This window comes from Poecilia latipinna, unplaced genomic scaffold, assembly GCF_001443285.1.
Source record: "Poecilia latipinna isolate Pla-1442-1.1 unplaced genomic scaffold, P_latipinna-1.0 Scaffold292, whole genome shotgun sequence".
Classification (NCBI taxonomy): Eukaryota; Metazoa; Chordata; class Actinopteri; order Cyprinodontiformes; family Poeciliidae; genus Poecilia; species Poecilia latipinna.
In genome coordinates this window covers 362,399-386,915 of record NW_015112908.1, presented here as the reverse complement: position 1 = coordinate 386,915, position 24,517 = coordinate 362,399, and the positions used below count along the sequence as shown (strand labels likewise).

General features: G+C 37.4%; 1 protein-coding gene across 1 annotated transcript in view; it reads right to left on the bottom strand.

Annotated features, from left to right (window-relative positions):
• Positions 1 to 313: 313 nt before the first annotated feature.
• The window catches only part of fbxl17 (F-box and leucine-rich repeat protein 17), a 232,957-nt gene continuing 208,753 nt past the window's right edge, over positions 314 to 24,517 (bottom strand). Inside the window, exon 10 of the mRNA XM_015034258.1 lies at positions 314 to 1,169. Within this exon, the coding sequence (XP_014889744.1) occupies positions 829 to 1,169 (341 nt within the window). The 3' untranslated portion in view covers positions 314 to 828. The remainder of the gene's footprint in view (positions 1,170 to 24,517) is intronic.

Sequence of the window (24,517 nt, the reverse complement as noted above, 5' to 3'; positions counted from 1 at the left end):
GGGATCTCATTTTCAAGATGGAGGGAAATAATGTAATGCAGATTACATTCTGTGTGAGTTAGTGGCAGTCAATATGTCATCGAGTAAAACTTATAGAAGATTCAAAAAATACCACCAATAGTAATGATGATGAGGAGAATAATGAGGAAGAAACATAATCACACATCCATCCACGCTGCAGGACGGGCAGAGTGTGTTCTGCAGCCTCACTCTAAGTGGACACCTTTAGTTTGTATTGACATATTTTGTGTATGTTAGCAGCTTTACAAAACAGTGAAAGTTCTGCTAACTATAATAAGGTTTTACACAAGGATCATGATATATCATGATATCTGTGTTCTGCATCAGTTTTAAACTACATGCGTTTGTCTATTAATTTTCTGGGAGATTAGCGGCTAAAACGTTATTGTATGGTACTTTACAGAAGAAATAACTAATCCTAATTCCAATCCTTTCATATTCATAAACAAAATAGATTTAGAGCTACATAATAAACATGAACTATATAGGAAAGATGTTGAAAATACCTTGAGCGTAAAGTGGCTCATGCTAACACTACTTCTACTTACAATGACAACAGGTGAAGTCAACCTTGTGCACATGCACACATGGATTCACTTCTAGGTGCATTCATTGCAGGAAAAAGGGGGTTACTAATGTATTCAAGAAAGCAGTGCTGCACCTGATGGCAACTGTTTGTTTGGACTATAAAATGCAAATCATCACCGCAATTCCAGTCCAAGATTTTAGGTCTCTAGTGGTCTTGTTATATTCCTTGATTTGAGAGCGTCTAAAACCTAGATATTTGAATTTCCATTTTTATCATCATTACCTTCTCTTAAAGAACCCTTTGCTCAGGTACATGCACACAAATTTACATTCACATGACTTTCTGCCGCAGTATGTGAGCGCACACACACACACACACACACACACACACACACACACACACACACACACACACACACACACACACACTAAGCAATCATCTGCTGCAGCCACAAGTTTAGTGTTAACCCTTGTTACCTTGTCACATCTCATGAGGCCCAGGTATCGGAGGGACTTGCTGCTTTGAGCGATCTGTGTGGCTCCTTGGTCTGTGATGTCTTTGCACCAGCCAGCATCCACAGTCTCTATGGTACTGCTGTACTGGCCTATGGCTATCAAAGCTGTTGGCATGGAGGGAGAGAAACGGGGGAATTGGGAAGAAAAACAGAAAAGGTGTTAGTGTGAAAAACCTTTTTCTCATGCAAATGTGAAAGCAACATTGTTCCTCAGGGACTCAGAGAAATTTGAGATGAAATCAGGGCAGATCATCTGAGTAACTGTGACACGATTTTGACGTTTAGTCAACACCTTGGAAAAAAATCTGCACATGCTTGCATATTGAAAACTCACCCACACACCCATGTTTGTTCAGACAGCTGCAGGAGTCATACATCAGAATGTTGGCATGAGTTGCAACACTGAAAGGCAATGACAATGACACAGTGCCAAAGCAAAGTGTGACTCGATGCCAGTGCATGATATAATTTTGCATGATTTGTTGGGTGGTGCCAAAGGAAGAAGCAAAGTGCCAGGGTAAGTATCCAGCAAAAACAAATACGTGTTTGTCACTGGGGGGGTTGTTAAACCAGCAAAGAGAGTGTGACAAGACAAAGGTTGAATTTGAATACACTGATTGCAACCAGAGATGTCATTGATTTCATATTTAAACCCTCTTTATATGGAGCAGAAAGATAACACAACAAAAATGTGAGAGATTTAAAAAATAGTAATAATAATTAGGTGCATAAGTTTGAATTTATTGTATAATTTCTCTCATCAATGCAGGGTCAAAACTATGCTTAAAGGCTCAAATATGTTGTACCAGTGTTTGGATAAATGTCCGGTAGTAAGGTTTTCCTGGACCACAGGGTTTTCTAGCCATGAACCAATATTTGCCATAAAGCCAACTGGATATATTGGATCGCTCTATCAGAAATTTTAGAGTTTACACACACTGTTTTTTTTTTTTTTTTATTTGTTTTTTTTACCACAAACCCAAACTTCAATCCTAGCCCACTTTAGATGGAAAGAAATCGGATAGAATAATCAACATGCCAGCAACCACACCAGGCCTATCATCAATAGTGAAACGCTGGAGCACCAGTCACAGCACATTCAACATTAACAAACCAAACGCATCATGGAGAAAACTTTTAGTGTAAGAGACCAATGTTGAGCTATTTATACAACTGAGACTCTTTGCCCCAAAATTACTGTAGAAACTGTTAACCACAGCGGTGGCTGCATGATGCTGAGGCTCTGATTCAAGGCCAGTGGTACTTCTACATCACACAAAGCAGTGGGAAAATGAGGTTCGAATACTACATCCAAAACTATTACATGCAACCTGAAATTAAATAATAAATGGTTAAAATTGTGTTTCATAAGGACATTGATCCCAGACACACATTTTGCGGGAAAATTGCGGATTATTCTTAAAACCTCAGTCAGTGTCAGAAAGCCAAGCATTTTAAATTAATTCTGTTAATTCTGCCAAGAAGAGACATAAAATATCCAGTAAGATTTAAGGCAAACAACTTATGAGTGGCTACAAAAACCAAGTGGTTTCTCTGCAACGTGCTAAAGGACACTTATTCCTACATTTATAAATTTCAGCCTGCAGACAGTAATTTAGTTAATCCATCCTGAAACAAATACATGATTAAAGACCCAACATTCCTTTGGAAATTATATTGATGCTGAGCGCATGGAGCCTTCAGAGTAAAGCTACATTTTCTTTCACAGTATGGCATTCCTCACGTGTGCTGCCATAATGTCTTAATAAAGTGACAAATTAAAAATGTACAGCGAAGAAAGTGAGAAAACATCTTCTCTAATCTGGCCCAGAGTCTTGATATATGAACACACAAATGCAAACAGACACACAACAATCTCTCTCATCAGTCTTTGCCGCATCAATTGCTGTGTGCATCCCTGAGACCTGTGCTCAATCAGTCAATTGACGGCTATGCTTGGGGATCGATTGGCAGTTCCTGGGCTTTGTTCTTCATTCTCACAACCATCGCTAATGAGAACTCGAAAGAAGACGGAAGGATAAGAGGTGAGGGAAAGATGAAAGCAGGAAGGTAAAGACTGAGAAAGCCTTTGACAGCCTCTTCAAATAGCTCCTTAGCCCTGATGTTGTTTCTCATTTGCAAAAATCCATTTTACTTCAACCTTTTTGTGCTTCAGGAACAAGTCTGAGACATCTCCACGTCAGTAAAGAAGAAAAAGTCTTCTCCTCACCTTCTCACTTTCATGACAAGCAGTTCCCAACGTACAGTATTAAATAACACACAGTCAGCACATCAACAATGTTACTGCACATTGAGTATGACTACCAGCCCAGTCAAAGTGTGTATAAATGTGTGTTAGAGGTGAGGGAGCCTTTTTCCCACAGGAAAAGGGAAATGTATAATCCTACGCTCTGTTCTCCGTGTCCCTGAATCCTTTTCCTGCTGTGTAAGGTAGACGCCTCCACACATACACACACACACACACACACACACATGCATATAGTATGTGACATATGTAATATATAGCTTAGGCCAGTTGAAGCACACCACATGTGGTTCCTTTTGTGCTCCATCATGCCATGCATAATGGTACATTATAGCTAAACAGGCAGTAAAGCTGCTTTGAAGCTACAGTATGTTTCATGTAAAAAAGGAAAATGGCAGGAGGCGCTTTAGTGAGCCAGATAGCTTAAAAGAACATGAGGTGACCAAATGATAACGTTGCAGAATATGCACACACTACAAACACTTATTTGTCTAGATTCAAGTAAATAAAACTTGAATCCTGTTGCCTTCGTCATTTTCAGTCACATGATCCAAACTTTCATTGCCTGGGTTCAGGCCTTTCATCTTAAGTGAATATACACATATCACTGCTGTTCTGAGGAAAAGGGAGATGATAAAAAAAAAAGGTTTTGTAGTTATACAAATCAAATGGGGGTTCTTTTCAACTTTTCCTTCACCAAACATACATTCCTGATTAATTTAATTCATCTCTGCTTCCCACAGCATGACAGGAAAGCATTCAAGGCAAAATGCAGAGATCTGCTTGATGTTAAGAACGGTGCATGCGTCTCCTAATAACTGTGCTGCGCTCAAGCTGCCTCCAGTGACCAACACATTTAAATCTGCTTCGTATATATTCCAGCTGGAAATCAATACAGGGAAAGAGAGACACAAAAACAATACCATTCGTTTATAAAGCTCTGAAATTGACAAATCAGAGTCAAATAAAGTCTTATCCATACAAATTTAAGTTGGCTACTGAGACTTGTTTGTTGAACAATCAACCAGGATATTTGTCCATCGTATAAACCAGATAATCTTGCTGCTTTCTCTGTTCGATCCTCTGTTCGGTCTTCTGTCAAGAGAATACACCAATTCAGCAACACTAGACTGCAAATCCAAATCACTGGCTTTAAAAAAAAAACATTTGAATAGACATGATCAGTTTGTTTCAGATCATCTGTGACAGAATTAAATAGTATGAGCAAAATGAGACAGACCAACACAAAGTATTGTTTTACCCTAGGATACAGAGTCTCAACAATGATTGTTTTCCGTGCTACTGTTCCATAAAAGGCAGGATTCTAGATAAATAAAGGTTATATCGTGTTACTTGATTTATTATTATTTATTGATTCCTAAGTCATACACCTCTACAGAATTTGCATTCTTCTAAACTTCTCATTCTCATTTTTATGGCTACAGAGCATGGCAGTGGTGCTATCAATTCAGAGATTATTTCTATTCAACTGAGATTGCTTTGATCCTAATCTGTCAAGTTTGGCACATACAGCTAACAATATACTGCATATTTATCAGTCTAACAGTCAGGAGTACCTCACGTGTTCGCAAACTGATCACAAGCAGCACACCTCTGAAACTCCATTCTCAAAGTATAATCAAAAGATTATGAAGGAATAATCTTTTCCTTCATAAGAAGAACATTCTCTATGTCAGGCTGACATAGAGAAAAATCTATGTCAGCCCGATAGATTTTAGGAAACTTTCAGGCTGACATGGATTGTGAGTGGAAGCTGTACTGGTTTAACTTTTCCTCCTACAGTCTGGACAGCAGTGAAAAGGGTTACCATCTGGTGCTCAACCAGTACTAATGACACTATAGTCATTAAACGGTAGGCCCTATGTTTTTGTTTTCTTTTTTTATCATTTAAGATATTGAATTTTATTGGTTTCCTTTATAGAAACAACTGGAAAAAAATATGTGAACATTTATTTTGAAATACCTGAATATATAAGAGTGTATTTTTCCCCCGCATGATTGTAAATGATGTAACATGTACATTTTGTTTTAAATACACCTACATTTATTTTTTCACAGTTTATAATATCGTAATGAAAACCGTGAGAGAAATCATCTAACAATTCAGATGGTGTAAAGAAGAGTACGACGACAGGGAATTGTCTCTCCTGCACCTTTACTGAGACGCAGATGAAGCAACATGCAAGAGAAGTTGAGGTGAAAAAAATAAATAAAAGATGGCAAAATCCTATTTAGCTGCTAGGAGCTGGTGACTACACAGTCACAGACAGTAATGAGGACACACTCTGCTGCCCTGCCTGAAAATGGCTTTAGGATCAATCTGTCTGTGTGTGTCTGGGTGGAAACACATAACGTTTATAACGTCTCGTCGATACTTTAAAAAACAGTTACATATAACAAATTAATAAAACAGATCAGATATTTGCTCTTTAGGTTCCCTATCCTGCCAAGCTCAGTCTCGAATTCAGAAGGACTTTTAAACTTTAAGCAAAAGCTAATTTCAAACCTTTCGGTTTGAAGCTACTGTCACAAATGTCAACCAAAGGTGAACATCTGAGTAAAACCACAAATCTCTGGTGTTTCATTTACTCCATTAAATCCCCAGATAGGGATTTCATAACTTATTGCTTTTCTCAGCTGAGGCAGAATATGTTTTCAGACACCATGAAGGATGAATTTCTTCCAACATGAGGTAGTTTCAGGTTAAAATAACTTTACTCTTTGAAACCAAGGTCAGGAAGTGGTCAACACTTTGATGACTGAAACTTGAGGAGACGTCCTCTTTAATCAGCTTTTTCTACCTTTGAAAATTACGTCAGCGTTTCTGTGGTTAGGCATTTTTTACAGCCTTATGAGATATTCCCTTATTACATTCTCCTAAATGATGCTATGTCATTATTGCTGTCGTATTAAACTGGATACACCCCCCCATGACTTGTTGCAGTAACTCTGATGATAACAGAGTGCATTTCAAAGATCTGACAATACATATGATCAAAGATTTTTAATATCTGTGTGCTTCATAACACATAAAATAACACAATCAGTGTAAAAAGGGTTTTGTTGCTCTTTTTCTTCCCCAACTGGACCATTTCAGACGAGTTGATTTTCAAAATTTGGAGCACCAAGAACTGCCAGATCTGGACTGGATTATCCAAGACTAAAAACAGATTCTTCAAAGTGAAGTTTGTGATCTACGATACCTTTATTGTGTCTATTTAAAAATTTAAAACATTAATTCATAGCTCTGTTTGGCACCTAAATCAGACAAAATTAAAGTACCGCAAGTCCAGGTTAAACCACTAAAAGTGATAAAGTTCAGAACAATAAATGAGTGAATTCTCCTTCAGTAAAAACAACCTCTCCCCCAACCTAAAATAATCAATGAATTTAACAAAAACTCGAGCTTCAAATATAAATTAAATGAAATGCATTTTCAAAACTTTGTCTTTATTTAAGCAACAGAATACAGAATAAAGCCTGTAGTGTTAAAAATGTTTCTAAATTGTAATTTTTCCATTCTGGCCCAAGACCCAGACTGGGAAACAACCCTGTAGTAAGGCTGCTGTTATGTGCCACTGATGGATTCGAGAGAGTGCCATGTTTAATATTTAACAAAATTTTACCTGGACCTGTGCAGTGTGCATAAATTATAATGGAAAAAAAAAAAAAGATAAAACATAATATCACGCCAAAATAAAATTCATGCCAGTGTAATATCATTTTACACTGAGACGGCCAGATTAAACTTTATGACTGCATTGAAAAGGTAATACAGACATAAAAAACAAATAAGACTTTCAGACAGAAAGAAAAAAGCCCCTTAAATTCATCAGGAAAAAGGAGAAAAAGAATCAGAAAGGAATTTTGTATTACTATCTAACTGCAAGTTTGACCTTTATGTGAAGTTTTAAGAGGCCATTAAAAAAAAAATAGCACCATAATTAATTTTTATTAAAAACTCTTATCGTACATATAATGTTATATAGCCTAACAGGATATAATATTATACAGTTAAAAAAAAGGTGCCACTCATATGGCAACAGAGTCATGTGGATTCATAAAAAGCAATTTATCATTTTGGTCTTCAGCTTACATACGAGAACTGCTTTTAGGAGCCTTGAAACAAACAAAAAAGATTCATTATTTCATAAGAGGTGGTGAAAAAAATATTACTAAAAACTGCTACTCTACTACTACTGCCTCATGTCCAACAAACACAACCTTTACAACTCAAGCTTTTTTTTTTTTTTTTCTGCTGTATTTATGGAGGAATGTTAGAGACCACATAAGTATAAATACTCCTGCAGTTTGAGTTGTTTTGGACAAAAATGTTTTTAAGAAGACCTTTAAGGTGCAACAAACAGTTTTCAGTGTCTGGCGAGATTTAGGAATTCCTTAAAAAGAAAGTAGATTTTCCAAGGCATTGTAAGAGGTGTGAGAATCATTCAAGTTACGAGACAGAGAGAGAGAGAGAGAGAGAGAGAGAGAGAGAGAGAAAGAGAGGGGAACTTTACAAGACGACTGAATGTCTTTAAAAAGCTCAGTTTTATTATTTTCAGCTTTTAACCTCACTCTGTTATGGAGCATGTTGGATTTGGAAAGGTTGGATCCCTTTTGGATGTCTCTTTCTCCAGGACTGTTAATTGCTAATATAAGGTACAGTTTAAAATGTCACTAATCATTTTGTCTTCATTTTAAAAGACAATTGGCTTTTTTAAAAACACTTCACAGCGACTGCTGCCTCACACACAAAGCTTGACTTTGACCCCTCTGCTCCTCAAGCAAATAATTAATAATGCCTCATGCCAGGAGGACAAAAAAAACAACATGTCAAAGGTTGTTTTTTTTTATTTTTTATCTTAGTATTATAAAAGTCTTAAAAGACAATCTGCCAAAATAGGTTTTAGTAGGTCAAAGCTTCACAAAATCTGTGCATGTTTGGCTGTTGCACTGAGCAGTGTAAGTTTGCAGAAATGGATTTCGTAAAGTAAATCTTGGTCTCAGACTGCAGCAATACAAAACAAATGAACACATATGTCATACAGAGTGTTAAAAACAGTACAATGTGACCTAAATAAGCCACATATGGACATCGCTTTACTCCTTTGATGTCTTCTTGCAATGGGAAAGTGCTGACCACAAAAAGTCTGAATGAAGAACACACTAACCTCATCTTCAAAGGTACTGGGCCTGATCGGGTCCAATCTAATCCAGTAAACAACATTCAATGCAACCCTTGTAATGTATATGTACTGTAGATGGGAAACCAGGCAGAAGTTGTTGCTTTGGCAGGACATGAGCTGAGAAACTGTAAATGTTATGTTGTCAGAAAGCGGAAAGTGGTTTCCTATTTCTCTATTTGGATGACTTGAGGGGATAAAAACTAAGCTTCATCTCCCAAGTGAGATAAAGTATGGAAAAATAGAAACAAAAAAAATGAACAAAAAGAGAGCAAGGGCTGCAAAACTTAGAAAGGCAGAAGTTCAACAATGCAAAGTTCGTCGACTAAGACATTTTTATCTACTGCAGTCAAAGACTAGGGAACTAAAATTAACTGAGCTTCTGAGAAGGACATATGAGGAAGGAGGAGCAGACAGAGCACTTTATGGTGGAACACACTAGATGTGGGAAATTAATTAGCTCCCAGGCATGGTGAAGGCAGTGTGCTGAGGGCATGGGCTTTTTTCCCAACAAACCTCTGATGTGATGCATGCCAGCTAACACTTAACATTTTGTGACCCTGTGTGCTCACATGTGGTTTTTGTGTTTGTGTGGTTCTTTGTATAAGGAAGAAAGGCAGGAAATCAGCAAGCCAGTTTTTTTTTAAGAAGTTGAAACAAAACAGCAAAAATATATATATACATATATATATGTTGGGGTATTTTTAGAGGTCCATCTTCGCTGAATAACACACACGCACAAATACCGGGGCTGTTTTAGCATTTGATGTGTGATAACCTTGGGAAGGGGATGTGATGTCTAAAGTGGAGACAAAGATTGGAGAGGTGAGTGAATGACAGGGGGACGGAGGGGAGAGATCGAGTGATGGGCAAGGACAGATAGACAGAATGAAGGGGTGATAAGGAGAGATGGAGCTATCAGAGAGGTGACCTACAACAGGCTTTTCTTTGTCAGTGAAAATAGGACCTCCTCAACAGATTGCAAACACGTGCACAGCGGGACAATGTCACTTCATAAAAAAAAAAGAATAGGCCAGGATCACTCATCAAGACTTATGCTGACTGTTTTCTCTCATGTTTTAAATAATAATAATAAAAAAAAGTTCAACATTGCAAAACAAAACCTTATCCTAAACACCACAGAGGATAGACCAATAAAAATAACTTCTCACATGCAAAGTTGTGACCAGATATTTACATCAGGGGTTTCTAAAATGCAACCTGAGGTTTTTGCATGGCCGTCAGATTCTGTGTGTTTTTAATTCAAGAGTAGTTCAAATGTGGCTTGTCAATAAAGGTGCTTGATGCAAATGGACAGTAGTTAAATTCTTTTTGGCCGAGATTTTCCCTGTCGTGTTACTATTTTAACAGAAAAAGTCAAATACAATAGAGAATGTCCAGCATGTTTTTTGCTTTTCATCTAAAGTTTTAGTAAAAAAAAAAAAAGAAAAAAAAAAGAAAGAAAATCAGAAAAATCCAGCCGTTCCACTGAAGAGCACATCGAGCTGCACCTTTTCAATAAACTTTACAGAAAGTTTTAAATTCCAATTTTTACTCCTGAAAATAGAATCGTCCCAAATAATTTGGCTGACTTTTAATGAGATGGCTAGGGCAAGAGTCTTTTCATGTTTTAAATCAATGATTAATAGATTTCTTCCTACAAAAATCAAACTAGTACCATGTGGGATCCCAAACACCACCTGAACGAGAACGCCAAAAAGGAAAAGTCAACCAAATGAAGAAAATCTAACAGGAGTATAAATGTAATCTGCGGATTTTAAGTTCTGAAGATCATTATCCTCAGCACTGCTTCTTTCTGCTTCTCCACCCTTGTGAATCATGGCTTGTAGCTCATCAATGTCCTATTCTGACTGAGGGAGAACTGCTTACAGCAGGAAGCCTTGCTCTATCTGAGCTATGTTTATTGTCAGTCCAATTGGAGGAAGATACTTCAAAAGCCATAAAAACATCTGATTAAAGTCCTTTGTTCGGTACAGTCTTTACAAAAGCCAGACAAATTACACTAACGATTGAATATTTGTTTCAGCCTCGGGTTTATCTAACATCCGCCTTAAAAATGCTTTAAGGAATTGAATGACCTGAAGTTCACCAAGAAGAAACACTAGGGCTTTTATTCTCTCTTTTTTAAATTGACTATTTTTGGTAAGATCCTAAAGGGAAATTGATATACTTTCTATTTTGTGTATTTTAATAATAACTTTTGAAAAAGGACATGCATCTCTGCTCATTTACTTTAAGTAAAAACCTTAAACAAAAAAACAAAAAACGTTTATGATTTGTTCAATTCCAGTCTCATAATTCACTGTGTTAATTTAGAAAGCCATCAGCAGCTTCTTATTGGTCACAGATTGGCGGACATGTTCTCTGGTTCTCTCTGACAACCAGAATAGTCAGATGTAAACAAACAAACCCATAAAAAAAAAAAAAAATCTAACCTAATTTTGAAATATTTGCCGGGCGATAGTTTCATATATATGTGTACAAACTCTGAGGAAGCTTTATGAATTTCATCTTTCTTCTCAAAAGACAATATCAACAACATGCCCAGGCTAAAGCTTCCCATTGCCATATGCAGTAACTGCAGGATATTAAGCCCTATTTCAAACCTATAGCATGTTTGCTCCCGTTGGCCTCTCTGAGGATATTAATCTTCTGCAGCCTCTTTCTTTATATTTTTTTCTTACTCTCTGATCTTCTGGACTGTGTGCAGAAGAAAAGAAGAGAAAAGAAAAGAAAAGAAAAGCTTTCCAATTCTGACATTTGTTACAGATTTTTATTTCAAATGAAAACACGAGGAACGCAAACAGAGGAAACCCAAAGGTAGCTATTAAGATTTAGACTTTCTGAATCCTGCAGGCTGAACCGCATGTTGTGCGCATCTGACTGGAAATATTGTTGTGTAGCACAGTTATGGCTTTGTTATGGATTACAGTTAATCCTTTAGCATAGGGAGCAGGTCTTAAAGGTAATTACACGCTACAATTGGATCCAGAGGTCAGAAATGGACCCCATTTGTCGTACCCATTATGATCGAAGTAGAAAACTGGCTTTTACGTACAGAGTGTATATATTTACAGAACAGAAGTCAGCCTATAACTATCAGAATATCAAAGCGACAGATCTTAGATGTTCTTTTAGTCTGGAGACTTGTGCATAAAGACGTGTTTTGTGTTTGCATCTGCATCTTTGCTCTTTTTTGTGACAATGCAAACATGAAGAAAAACTGAAGACACAGTAAAGCAAGAGCCTGGCAAACAAACCACATAGGTTTTCTGCTGTTGTGGCTGCACTTCTTACCAGTCCCTCTATAAAACACACATCCTCTCTCACTCAGAGTCTAAGCACAGAGTCAGCCTTCAAAGTGCCACTAAGTCTGTTTCAATGCCTTATCTCCAGTCTTTTAACAGTCCACTCTGTCTGCTTTGACCCAGTGGGAATCATTAACCAGAGACAAACTCCCAGAGCCCATTTCCCTGAGAAAACCCCACAAATTGTTTAACCGAGCTGTTTTGTCTGTTACTGAATTGGGGGTCTAATAAGCCCGCGAAACAACACTAAAGTCAAACAATTACGCTAGTTGCACTGCAATTATGTCAGTAAACTGTTAATAGCTAGCAGTCTCAAACAAAGACAGACCCAAGCCATGCCCACTTCTTCCCTCTAATTCTGAAAGTAAAAGAGCCAAACAAGGACATGTCCAAATACAAACATGGTAAGGTCACCATTAGCTCCGTAAAGCTCAAAACAAATCAACAGTTCTCTTCTAACCTTAAAAACTAAATGTTTAAAGGAACACTGGCCATACAAATTAAAAGTATTCTTAATAGAATGTGAAAGAACAACAACCTAAATATTTACCTACCTACTTATTATTGTTTTAGATTAAAATATATATACATTTTACATGACGTGTCACAAATAAAAATACGGAATGACAAGAATGGAGTCCTACAACTGAAAAATGAAATATGTGTTTAGATATCCATGTATGAGAACATAGAAAGATTGTATCATTAGCATGTAAGACAAATTTCATACGTGTTGGTCTGCATTTCTATACGAAACCTGTGAAGCCTTCAGAGAACAGCTGGACGTAAACTAAAATGAAATTACAAACAGATGGACTATATTGCTAATAAGGTGTTTTATGAAGCCAGTTAGCTTTACTTGGACAGTAAAGGCAACACTTTTCTAAAATGTATTTAAAAATAACTTTTGAAAAGCAGTCCTTGCACGAAATAATTGTGCACTTTAGAGTAAACTATGTGTTGAGCAGAAGCACACTTTTTATGCAAACTAAGTTAAATACAGCTTTAAAAATTCAAATGGGTATAAAAAGGTGACAGGCTAAACCAATTGTTAGGTTTTTACTAGATTTAACAAAGAAGTAACAGAAGGAAGCAGCCATGGCTGAGTCATCCGTCTGCTTCCTTTGTTTTGAAGTCATCCAAGTCGTTAATGTCAGTTCTTCTTGTGTCTTGATGTTTTCAAGGAGCAACGCAAATCTGAGATGTATCTATAAGCTCTTCAGGCAATCTTAGATGCATTAAAAATAAAAAAATAAAAAGTTTTTGACATTTGACAAAATTAAAGGGGTTTAGATTCTTTTGGAAGGTTGTCATGTATGCAGCTGTGGTCAAAAAAAGGAATCATAAAAGAAAGTTTATTTTCGAATTTAAAAAGCAAATATATGCATAATATTGAGTGTGATAATCAGGTTGTTCTATATTGCGTAGGTGTTTTGTTTGTCCAGTCAAACTTCCAATACGCCATGAGTCTGTAACTGCACTCAGTCAGGTCCCACCAAAAGCTCTTTAGCAAAGTTTAAAGAAGCTGTGGTGTTTTCTGATCAATACCTGGCCATAACTCAAATCACACGTCAAGTGCTATAACTGCATGCACACAGCACACTCTTCCAAAGTGCTCCATACACACCCGTACATTTTCATGAGCTCAGACAGTGTTTTTGATCAATACATGGCTATAGATCAAACATCTTTTTCAGTTTATGGCTAACCTTTCCCGAGGCTCGTTTCAGTCGCGCACAAAATAACTCATGTCTTACTTGGGATGGCTGCTTTGACAGCGACTATGAATTTGATAAGACCACTTAAATGCAAAATGGCAGTTTAAGGACCTCGTTTTCAAACTGCTGCATAGTCAGAGTGTCTCATAAAAGCAAAAAGCATATATTTTTCAGACGGGAACTTCAGAAACGGAGCGAGAACTACAGACAGAAATCTTGAAGCTAAAGTACTGTGCTTTTTTCCCCCTCCGAAGATAATAATGTAAATGGTTCCTAAACCCTTTATTGTTTTTATGTACAAATATGAAAACAGAGAATTTGGATGTTTTATCAGTATCAAAATCATTGCCACCTCTTAAAAGGATTCGAACTGAAGCGTTTTAAAAATATATCCTTTTTTATAGATGATCTGACTTTTATAGAGCTTCTTATTAGCAATGGGTGACTTTCTGTTTCCCTCAGGATTTTGGAAACTCAGAGGGCTTTGTCTTTAGCCACTGGCAATAAAGCTAGATAAAGAGCCATATATTTATATTTTTTTTCTACCAAGCACAGTGAGCAGGAGATTAAGAAAGGTAACAAAAACTCTATGCTCACTGATAGAGAACTGCAACAGAGTGGCATGAAGTCTAAATAACAGAAATTATCCACAATATACATTTCAACCAGTTACTGATCACAAACATATTGAGTTTAGCTGGAGGAGAGTGGTTTGATGAGATGAGATTGACAATTTTGACAAAAAGTCCAGGGTAGTTTAGCATGACAAAAAAAAATAATAATAAAAAAGACAAATATGTGTGAATGTGAAAGACTGAATGTAGTGTGAAGCATTTTGGGGTCCTGGACATGATAAAAAATTTACTTATTATAAAGATGAGGTCTTTCTTAATTGTTCTGTTCAGTATTATCTCACCACAAAAAAAAAGAGGAATTTATTTTACCCCTGGCTTGTTCTTTGAAGGAGGTAGAAAATTAAAAGTTTATGGGCTTTTTCTTCACATACACCAAAATGATTTATTGACATTTTAGCTAACCTGCTCCATCCCTCGCCATTAATTATTTGATTCTCTCTGTTTTTGGTTGAATTCATTTCATCCCAGCCTTGGCTGACTTCTAACAGCCTTTCTCACATCGTGCCGCCACTCCCTTTCATGACTCAGTCTTTCTTGCTTCCCTCTAATGTTTGCTTTGCCCTCATTTTCAGTACCTCGCCACCTTCCCCTCCCCCGATCTCCTCTAAAGGATGTTCCTGTGTTCAGGGTCACTGTCACAGTCTTAGTAGTTGTCTTGACCTCTAACCTCTTTACGATCAGAGTCACCGCCTGCTGCCATGATTTTTAACATCCCTGTGGGAGGCTGCCCATGTATATGGGTCAAAGCTTACAATGTGCATATCAAAGATACATTTAAATTACAATTGTGCACGCCGCTGAAGCTTTACATCTTCTTTAATCTTCTGCTCAGTTTACTTCCAAATTCTAATAAAACAACATTGATTAAAGAGCATTTTTCCTCTTCTTCCCTCAGTTATTTTTTGGCTGCTCCATCTTCTGCATTACCATGAATCTTGAGATACATTAGATCCTCAACGAAAAAATTCATTGACCAGTAGACGACCCTGACCTAAAACCTCTTTGGGAATCTGTGAAGTATCTTCAAGAAGAAGACAAAAGACAGCAGCCCCAACAATGGCGACAAGCATACCGTGTTGTAGCATTTGAAATATTTCATGTGAAAGTTTTGGCCAAAACTATTATGCATCTGTATTTATACTGTCTTCTTAACCACACTCTATGAAAGAAAATGACACTATGTTTCTCTTTCAGTTTTCTGAATAAATAGATTGATTTATGACTGATTCGGGGAATGGTAAAAATATTGAAGAAATTAAGTGGATGAATTAAGTTAACTGATTTTGTCCTTTAATATCTGCAGATGTAATGGAATGAAAGTCTACCTCCACAACCTTTTTTTCAACTGTCTACATAGGTTGTAAATAGACTGACATGGTCTTGTGTGTCAAAATACTTGTGTTAAAATCACATAGAACTCCTTTCATTTCAGTCTGTTTTAAAAAATGCTAGGACTGTTGGCGAATGTGTGTTTATACACAAATATACACTTCATGGCTGTTACTGTTCTGCCAATCTGAAGGAGGAGGGCAACAGATTTAGCTTTGAAAGTGCGTCTGTGCTTTTCAATGGGGCAGGGGGTGGAGGGGGTTGGGGGGGTGGGGGGTCGAGCTTTAGAGAGGCCAAACACTTTGTGGGCAAATGATACAAGCCCAGCACTCCTCCTCCATAAATTACCGGCTCATTACAGTAATGCAATCCATTTAGCATAGGAAGAAGAGGGAGGGACAAGGAGGAGGCAAAAGAAAGGGAGTTTGGAGGTAACAAGATGCATGGGGGTGCTGCCTATGAAGCGGAAATGTCAACAGGGAGAAAAGCAGTGGGAACAAAGAGGTGGAGGGGGTGTACAACAGGAAATGAAACAAGAGAAAGTCGAGATTAAAAAAAAAGTGTAGAACAACTTGAAGGAGGAGGATTGCTGTGATGTGTTTAAGCAGCTTTTCAATCTATGCCAAAGTGCTTTTCATTAGGTTAAAAATAGGGAGGGGGGGGAAAACAATGGGCAAATTTTCATACAGATAGTGACTACAGCAAGAGACGGAGATATAGATCCAAAGAGAAAGAGCGAGCAGAGTGCAGAGAGGGAGGAGGAAAGCCAGAGATGTAACACTTGTAATTGAATAGTGAACTAGAGAGGGCCTGAGTGCAAGCACTGATTAATACAATTCAAATTGATTGTCTCCTTGTAGCTGTGAGAACATCTCATTCTGACTTTCATATCTGAACATTCAGCAAGTTCTCTGGGTGCATGAGTGTATAAAACAAGAGAGCAGATCAGAGGGGTACAGAGACAGAGGGTGCCCTCTAGTGCTGGAGTTTTCTTTTACCCCATCTTAAGTAGCTGTGCTGGTTTTGAAGAAAGTTCCCATGGGAATTTTCAAGGTGTGCACGACTTCCAGATAATTCCCTGCTGCCATATGCAAAGAGATTTACACTGGTGACAAAACAGATTAGATTTTTATTTTTCATATTCATGCACAACATATTTCCAAAAACTGAATTTTAAGGAATATTAAGACTTATGTAATACCTACACGTTTGCCTGTTCTTGGAGGAAAGCAAACAAAAAAAAGTTCTTATAGGGCCTTTTAACAAGATAGCACAACAATCAGAAAACAGGTGTCTCAATACCACAGTCACTGGAGACACAGTTGTCCATTGTGAGACATCTCACATCAATTGGTTGAGCCTCTGTTGAATTTAATAAGTCACTTAAGAGGGGAGAATATTTATGCATGCATTTTATTTTTTAAAATGTTTTGTGGAAATCAGCTTTCAGATTGACATTAAAATGTTTTTGTATTTTTTTTTTTCAAAAAAGCAAAATTTTGCTGACCATGCTAGATTTGTAAAAGGAATAAACAGGTAAAACATTTAAGGGGAGTGAATATTCCTTTTAGGTAATGCATTTGTTGCTTTTATTGCATCATGATATACGTTTGTGTTACTAAACACCAAAAAACATTTAATTATGCTGCTTTTAAAGCTTTACTTGACAATACGACTGGTTGATAAAAATATTTTCCAGTTTTATTCAGCATCTCCATAACAATAAGAACAACGTAGAAAAAACGCTGCACTCTCACAGTGGTGCGAGCTAACGAGGGTGTGTGGGAAGAGTGGAGATCCATTTGCACCTCCAAAGCGGAGAGAAGGATTTATAGATGCGGTGTGAAACAATCATTCAAGTTAGCGCATTCAATTAGCAATAGCTTGTCTCTCACAGTGATGCTTCTCTGCTTGTGAGCTGGAAAATCCAGACACACAGAAAGCTAAGGCTTAAAAAAAAAAAATAAAAAAAAATAATGAATTCATTGATATTCCACAAGCTTTCAAACAGTGTGCAGCCTTTTAGACAGTTCTATTAATTCTGCCGATTGTGTCAAGTCCTCAAAGTTTCAGTGGAGAGAGATTATTGGTTAGACACAGAAAAGGCCTCCAATGTTTTTTTTTCTTCTATAAGAGACCAGAAATTGTGTGCTGTGTGTTTAAAATGTTTTTTTTTTCTCTGTGTTAAACTAATAGTCTGCAGCTTGAAGTTGTTTTGTCAATAAAGAATATGTTTCTTTTCAACAACTAATAACTCATAACCTGCATATTTCCCACATTGTGACATGATGTTATTTTTTTATTTATCTATTAAGTTTAAGATTAAATGTGGAATTTTAGGAGGAGGTATTACATAAACTCAAATTATTCTTAATTAATTTCCCTTCTTTAGCACTTTCAACATAGTTAATTGTGCACTAGCTTTGTTTTGTATTTGTTTTTTTTAATATTGTGGTTTACTTCAATCTATCCCTATGATGATGCAATATTGTGAATCCTACTTATGTTAAACTATCTGAGTAAAAACCTGAAGCAGAACCACCATTCGTCTACCACTACACCAATTAGTTACCGTGGAGACTGAACACAGCCTGGTGGACAGACAGCGCCAACTAAGGAAGTGCTCTGCTTTTTTATTTTTTAAAGAAAAGTCCCCTTGCTGCTGAGGTGTGAAGGGATGTGACAAGAACTGCTATTTTCCTAATGTCTGAAGAGAGATGGATTAAGTGACTTCTCAAGGTGTGGATTTAAAATACACTACATTGCCAATGGTTCTACACACAAATAAAATTTGGTGACATTCTAATCCTATTCCATAGGGCGTAAAATGATTGTGGCCCACCCTTTGCAACTTCTGGAAAGGCTTCTTCCAGACACACTTAGGAGTGTGTCTATGTAGATTTATGACCATACTTCTAGATTTGCATCTGTGAGGTCAGAGATTGATGATGAACGAGAAGGCCTGACTTACAGTCTCCACTTAACTTCATCTTAAAGGCTTTCTATCAGCTTGTGAAGGACTCTGAGCAGTAAAGTTCTTCTACACCAAATTATTCTCCGATGCTTTTATGGACCTTCATTTGTGCGCTGGTGTACAGTGATGCTGGAGGAGGAAAGAGCCATAAACGTCCTGGGGTGCTGCACCATAAATAGTTCCTTTCACTGGAACTAAGAGGCTAAACCCAAACCATAATCCCCTCCTCAACCAAACAGCACTTGTCAGACAAGTGCTGTTCTCCAGCCTCACTACATTTAATACAGCAGATGGCTGGAAAACCTGAATTCCATTATTTGGATGTGTGAAGGAATACTTCTATGACAATACGGTTTATATACAATAAATTTGTTCAATAAAGAGATTTACCATTCCGCTTTAGCAGAACGTAAGGCATCAAAACTACAGTAATTGAAGATCTTAAAACTGGCCAGTTTCCATCACAACTTCGTAACATTAATGGCAATTCTTAAGACAGAAATGAAAATCCAGAGTGCATAACAAAAAGAACCTTCGAAGGTCAAATGACAAGTAGGTAAAAACTGCAAGAGAGTGCAAGGTATTGATGCAAGCAGATGATCAAACCTTTCATCAATTATGTAGAAAGAGAAGTAAGGCAAAGGGAGGTTCATGAATGATTTAGAGACTACCTTGTGCATGTGTAAAGTGTAGTGCATGTGTACAAATAAACAATGAAAAGAACAGTTACTTCAATAAGTACAATCATTATAAGATTAGAAACAGAAAATATAGCCAAAAAGTTGTTTTAAGAGTGCCATGCATTGGTTTTATGGTAAAGCACCAGTATACACATGAAAAAAAATCTGTTCCAAGAGGAGATTTTGTATTTATTGAAGCATAAATCACTCAAACCATAAAAACATCCAACCTTCCTTTTACACTTAACTGCTGTGTGCTAGAAAAAAAGGGAAAAGGCTTAGCTAATGTAGTGTGTATTCTCAGCCAGTCAATAAAGTTGGATGGACTGCTTTTCAATAGAACATAATGGCCAATTATGCTGCATGTACACTAATGGTCTAAATTAAGCGGTTTGAGTGTGGGGGTAGGTGGTGGATTCTCTGGTAAAACAATGCTTTCTGCGCTTTCGGAGTTACACACATGTTGGCAGTTTGAGGGACGGTAAACTGCAGCTTGCTAAGGGGTGGCTGAATCATTCATCAAACCAGAGCTAGAGACATTTATATGCCCAAAGACTGCTTACATTCTGCAGCATCATGCCTCAGAGCCCTCAGCAATGCAGGAGAGGTATGGTGTTCAGTTCTGCACTGCTGCCATCAATAACATTACAGTGCCTTACTAAACTCATTTTCTTGAATATGTGTACCGTTTCAGAAATGTACAGAATCTTGTAAAAGTATTTATACCAAGTGAGGATTTTCCAATTTTATCACATTCCAGCTGCAAAGTTCTACGTACTTTATCGGGATTTTGTGTAATAGAGAAAGACAACATAGAGCTTAACTCAAAAGTGGAGTTTTTTTCAGTGGATAAAGCTGGTGGCAATGGTGGCAAGAGTTCATCCTGTAACACTGCTTAGCTCTATGGTAGCCCCAGCTTATGACGCTGCCACCACCATGATGTACAGAGGGGATGATTCGTATAAAGTCTAAGTTTTCCAACACCATAACATACGAGTCAAAGCAGCTAAATTTTGGTCTTGTCCAATTAGAAAATCTTCTTCCATCTATTTCCTATGTCCCCTACGACTTGTGTTAAACCGGAAGCAAGACTTTTCATGTCTTTTTTCATTTTTTAACAATGTCTTCATTGTTTTCCATTTTCCAAAAAGACTATATTTATGGGGTGCAGGACAAATTGTTGCCGGTCGACAGATTATTTCACCAGAGTTACGATGAGCCTTTTGGCTTCTCTGAATGATCTTCTCTGGCAATTTATTTGGTTACCAGTATGTACCCTACATTTTCTATTTTCAACAAATTGTAGTTTGCTTGAGTCTTTTTTGAAAAACCTTGACTTTTTTTTTTAAACATGTTATTCAAAAAAGTTTTTAAAAAGTGTCGATCTGCATCAACTGTCAATGTTGGTGAGCTAAATTTGTACCATTCTCAAACTGTTCCAGGAAATTGTCCCACAGCTGCTTTTGGACACACATGAATTCCCAGTAAAAAAAATATTGTGTATTTATGATTGTAAATCCAAACATAAAAGATGTTTCCATCTTGTTTGTTTATTATTAAAGACATATCTTTCCATTTTCATTTCTCTCTACACATATGCACATATTGATTCTCACCACAGCTGTTAGCTCACATGTAAACAGAAACACAAGGCAGCAGCCAATACCACCTACACACACACACACACACACACACACACACACACACACGCACACACACACACACACACACACACACTCTGTGCACCTTCTGAATCTCCCTCCACAATCACCTCCACTGCAATTAATCAAAGCTTGTTCTTTTTCCTCACAGAGTTAAGCCTGTCACACTCACCTCTCACTCTTTCATCATCCCTCAGTTCTTAAAGAGCCACGAACAGACAATATGAGTCCTGCCGGGGCGGCAATATGACACGACGCCGACAGAAAACAGCGACCTTGATTTAAATCATACTGGCATGCAGATTTATCACTGTTTAACTTGTCCAAAGTGTCTCCTCTAGTTGGTGCAGATCAGACTCTGCAAGCCGTTTGGCTTTCCTCTGGGAGGGCCCCAAGCCCTCACCAAGCTTGGCTCAGTTATGTTCTGTTCAGCATGCAGTCACCGCTGAAACATACCACCAATGCCAGCAACAGCACACAGACATAAGCCATGCGTGCTTAAAAAGTTCACATTTTTGAGCTGATCCCTGGTTGATTTCATAGGATTCTTTGGGGCCCACTCTTTGCATATCAGGGTAAATTTACCCATTTACTGAACACTTTCTTCTTCTTCGTGGTCATGAGGGGAGGGAGCAAAGAGGCAGATCATTACAGCAGTCAACAAGCGAGTGGAAACATTCTACCACTACAGATACTCCATCTATCACACGACACCAATACAGCAAACAGCCTTGCATTGACTGGCTCTAAAGGTAGTTTAGCATATTGTACTTTAATCAAAGACAAATAGGCAACATAAGTAGGCCTGTCACGATAACAAATTTTGCTGAGTGATTAATTGTCTAAAAGATTATTGCGATAAACGATAATATTGTTTCAAGACCTTTTGTCACTGATTTAATGGAAATGACTAATAATGCATGTGATTTCCTACCATAGATAGATACACTTTATTTTCAAAAGAAAACATAACACTGGAACTGATAAATTAAATAAACAAAACAACCAAAAACAAAAATAAAATGGATTCTCAGTCTCCATGAACAAAAAAACGTACTTGAATAAAAACTAAACAACATGAAGCCAAAGTGGAAATAAATACTGCATTCAACCAAAGGAGTGCAGATTATAAAGTCTGTATACAATATTGCCCTTCAGTAATCACTAGATTTAAATAGAGAAGTTGGGCACATCTGACTACCTAATGCAATAGTTCACACTACACGATTTTTTGCCCCTATTTTCCCCTTATGACAATCTTAGATCGTTGGCCGATCTAAGATTGTCGCTGGTGATTTCGTAACCGATCATCCTGTAGTGTGATTTATTACGTTGTGGCCGCTCCGATCTAAATCAGGAATTCAGTCAGGATTTTACGCTGACTCTATGCATCACAGGTAGATTCTAGTAAAGCATTGATTAATGCCTGGTTTTAAAATTAGTTAACTGGACTTGTAGCCATTATTTTGTACCCATGTGGCTGGACACCACACGGCACAACAAACCCGATCGAACCGTTATACCTAGGATTTCTGTTGGCTAATGTGCGGGTTCTCAGGTGTTGAAAATGGACTGACAGTCGGCCGACAACTCGTGTAGTGTGCACTGGACATTGCACTAAGAAAATGAGGAAGGGAGGGTCAGTCGAGAGCACCGGAGTTGAACCTTTTTTCATTCAGTGTCATCAAGAGAAAGAAAAAATGGCAGGAAGAGACGATAAAGCCGATAATTAAAATGAGGTCAATAGGTTTAATTTATCGTGCAATTAATTGATTTATCGTTTATCATGACAGGCCTAAACATAAGTACTAAATCCAGCTTTATATTTCATTGACAAATGTTTGAATTAATCAACTAGTTCTAGAACTGAACAAATACAGCGTTTCTTCAATACTTTCCAGCTTTCCAGCCACCTCAAGGACATTTATTTCCAAAACACCAACAAGAAGGCCATCTGTCCAGTCATTCAACAGGAAATTAATACCTTTTTCTGATTAAAAAGTGTGGAAGATAAGAAACACTAACAGTGGCAGCCTATTTTGTTTTATCAAAAGCCTTGTGTCGCTTTAGGATCGTTTATCTGGTAAATATTAGGGTACTCAGTAAAAAAACAATGAAAAAAAAAGAAACAGTAGAAACTATGAAAGATTTGTCAGTACGGTGATGATAAGAATAGCAGCTAACTGTTATCAGCTAGTGGTACTAAGGTTAGCATCTTCTTCAGGGCTTCCTGAGGGTGCTAAGCTAAGCTCTACATTCAGTATTACCAACTCCTCAGTAAAGAAACTGGCTACTGGCTGCTTAAAAAGTGATCCCACAACCCCTTCATTTGCTAAACTGGCAGTGGTAGGTAATTGTAAAGGGTGCTGCAAGAGTAATGAGTGATGTGGGAGACAATTATAGGTTATGTAATGCATTGTGGAAATACAAAATAGTAAAGTTCTTTTTTCCTTTTTTTTTTTTTACATCAGAAACAATTTACTGGTTTGCAAGGATAAATACCAAAAAACATGAACTGGTCAAACCTGGACTCAAACATTAAACACTGATTACAGACTATTGGAACTATAGCTTAAGATTTGTAAAATCTTTATTTGTGAATTCAGAAACTGGAATTTATTTATTACATATCAGCAATTTTTGCCAAGCAAATGAAATGTTTATGGTTGTACGATAGTGATTCCTCCAACGCATTTGGTTGGAGGCGACGAGACTTTCAGACATCAATGATGTGTGAATACAAATTGCACATTCTCTGTATATGTGTAAGTGTTTTCCATCATCATCATCTGCCAGGCAAAAACCTCATATTTCCATTTTTATACACTTTGTTTTCCAGTGAAAATCATCTCTATTCATCTGTCTGGGGTTTCATGAGGAAATTATCAAATGTAATGTAAACGCTCTGCATTTATATTTAAAGGCAAAATGTTTTTATTATTTTCTGAAAGTTCCCATTTTGTGGAAACAAGGGTTTCTGTCTGCAATGTTGATGCACAAATGTATTAGTGTTAAGCATTTGTAATATTTTTTAGCTGTATATAAAAGAACTATATCTGTGAACAGTACAAGAAGATGGTTGTTTCCTCGCAACAGAGTAACAAGTTATCTAGTGTTCTTTTCAGAAGTGAGCTCTGTTTATGAAACTACCAGATCAAAATGGAGACATGCATCATCCTATCAGATTTAATCAAAAATTCTGGCAGGGGTGCCTAAGATATTGGAAGTGACGGATGGATAAACAAACAACCAGATGGGAACCTATTCACAATCCAAGAGAGAAAGGGACAAAGAGAACCAGGCACAGAAGCAGGGAAGCAGGGCAAATCTTCAAAACATTAGAGTAAAATTCAAAGGTGGAAAGCAGCATTAAAGGAAGGGCGGGGAAAGTAAGTATCCTTGTTGCATGAGGCGACAAGGGCTCTGCTTTTAGATGGATGGAACCCAGTTATTGATAAGGTCAGACCTCATTTGTGCCAGACCTTTACATTTTGTGAAATGTTGGCCTAGCCATTGGGCTGTCAGGAGCAATTCATCCCTTTGAAAAATGGATTGACTTATTGAAAACGGTGACACCGTGCAAAAAGCCACGAGGTCCCGGCATTGTGCTACACTGCTGTATCCCGCCGCATTAAAGAAACCGAGCCCAGCTGGTTT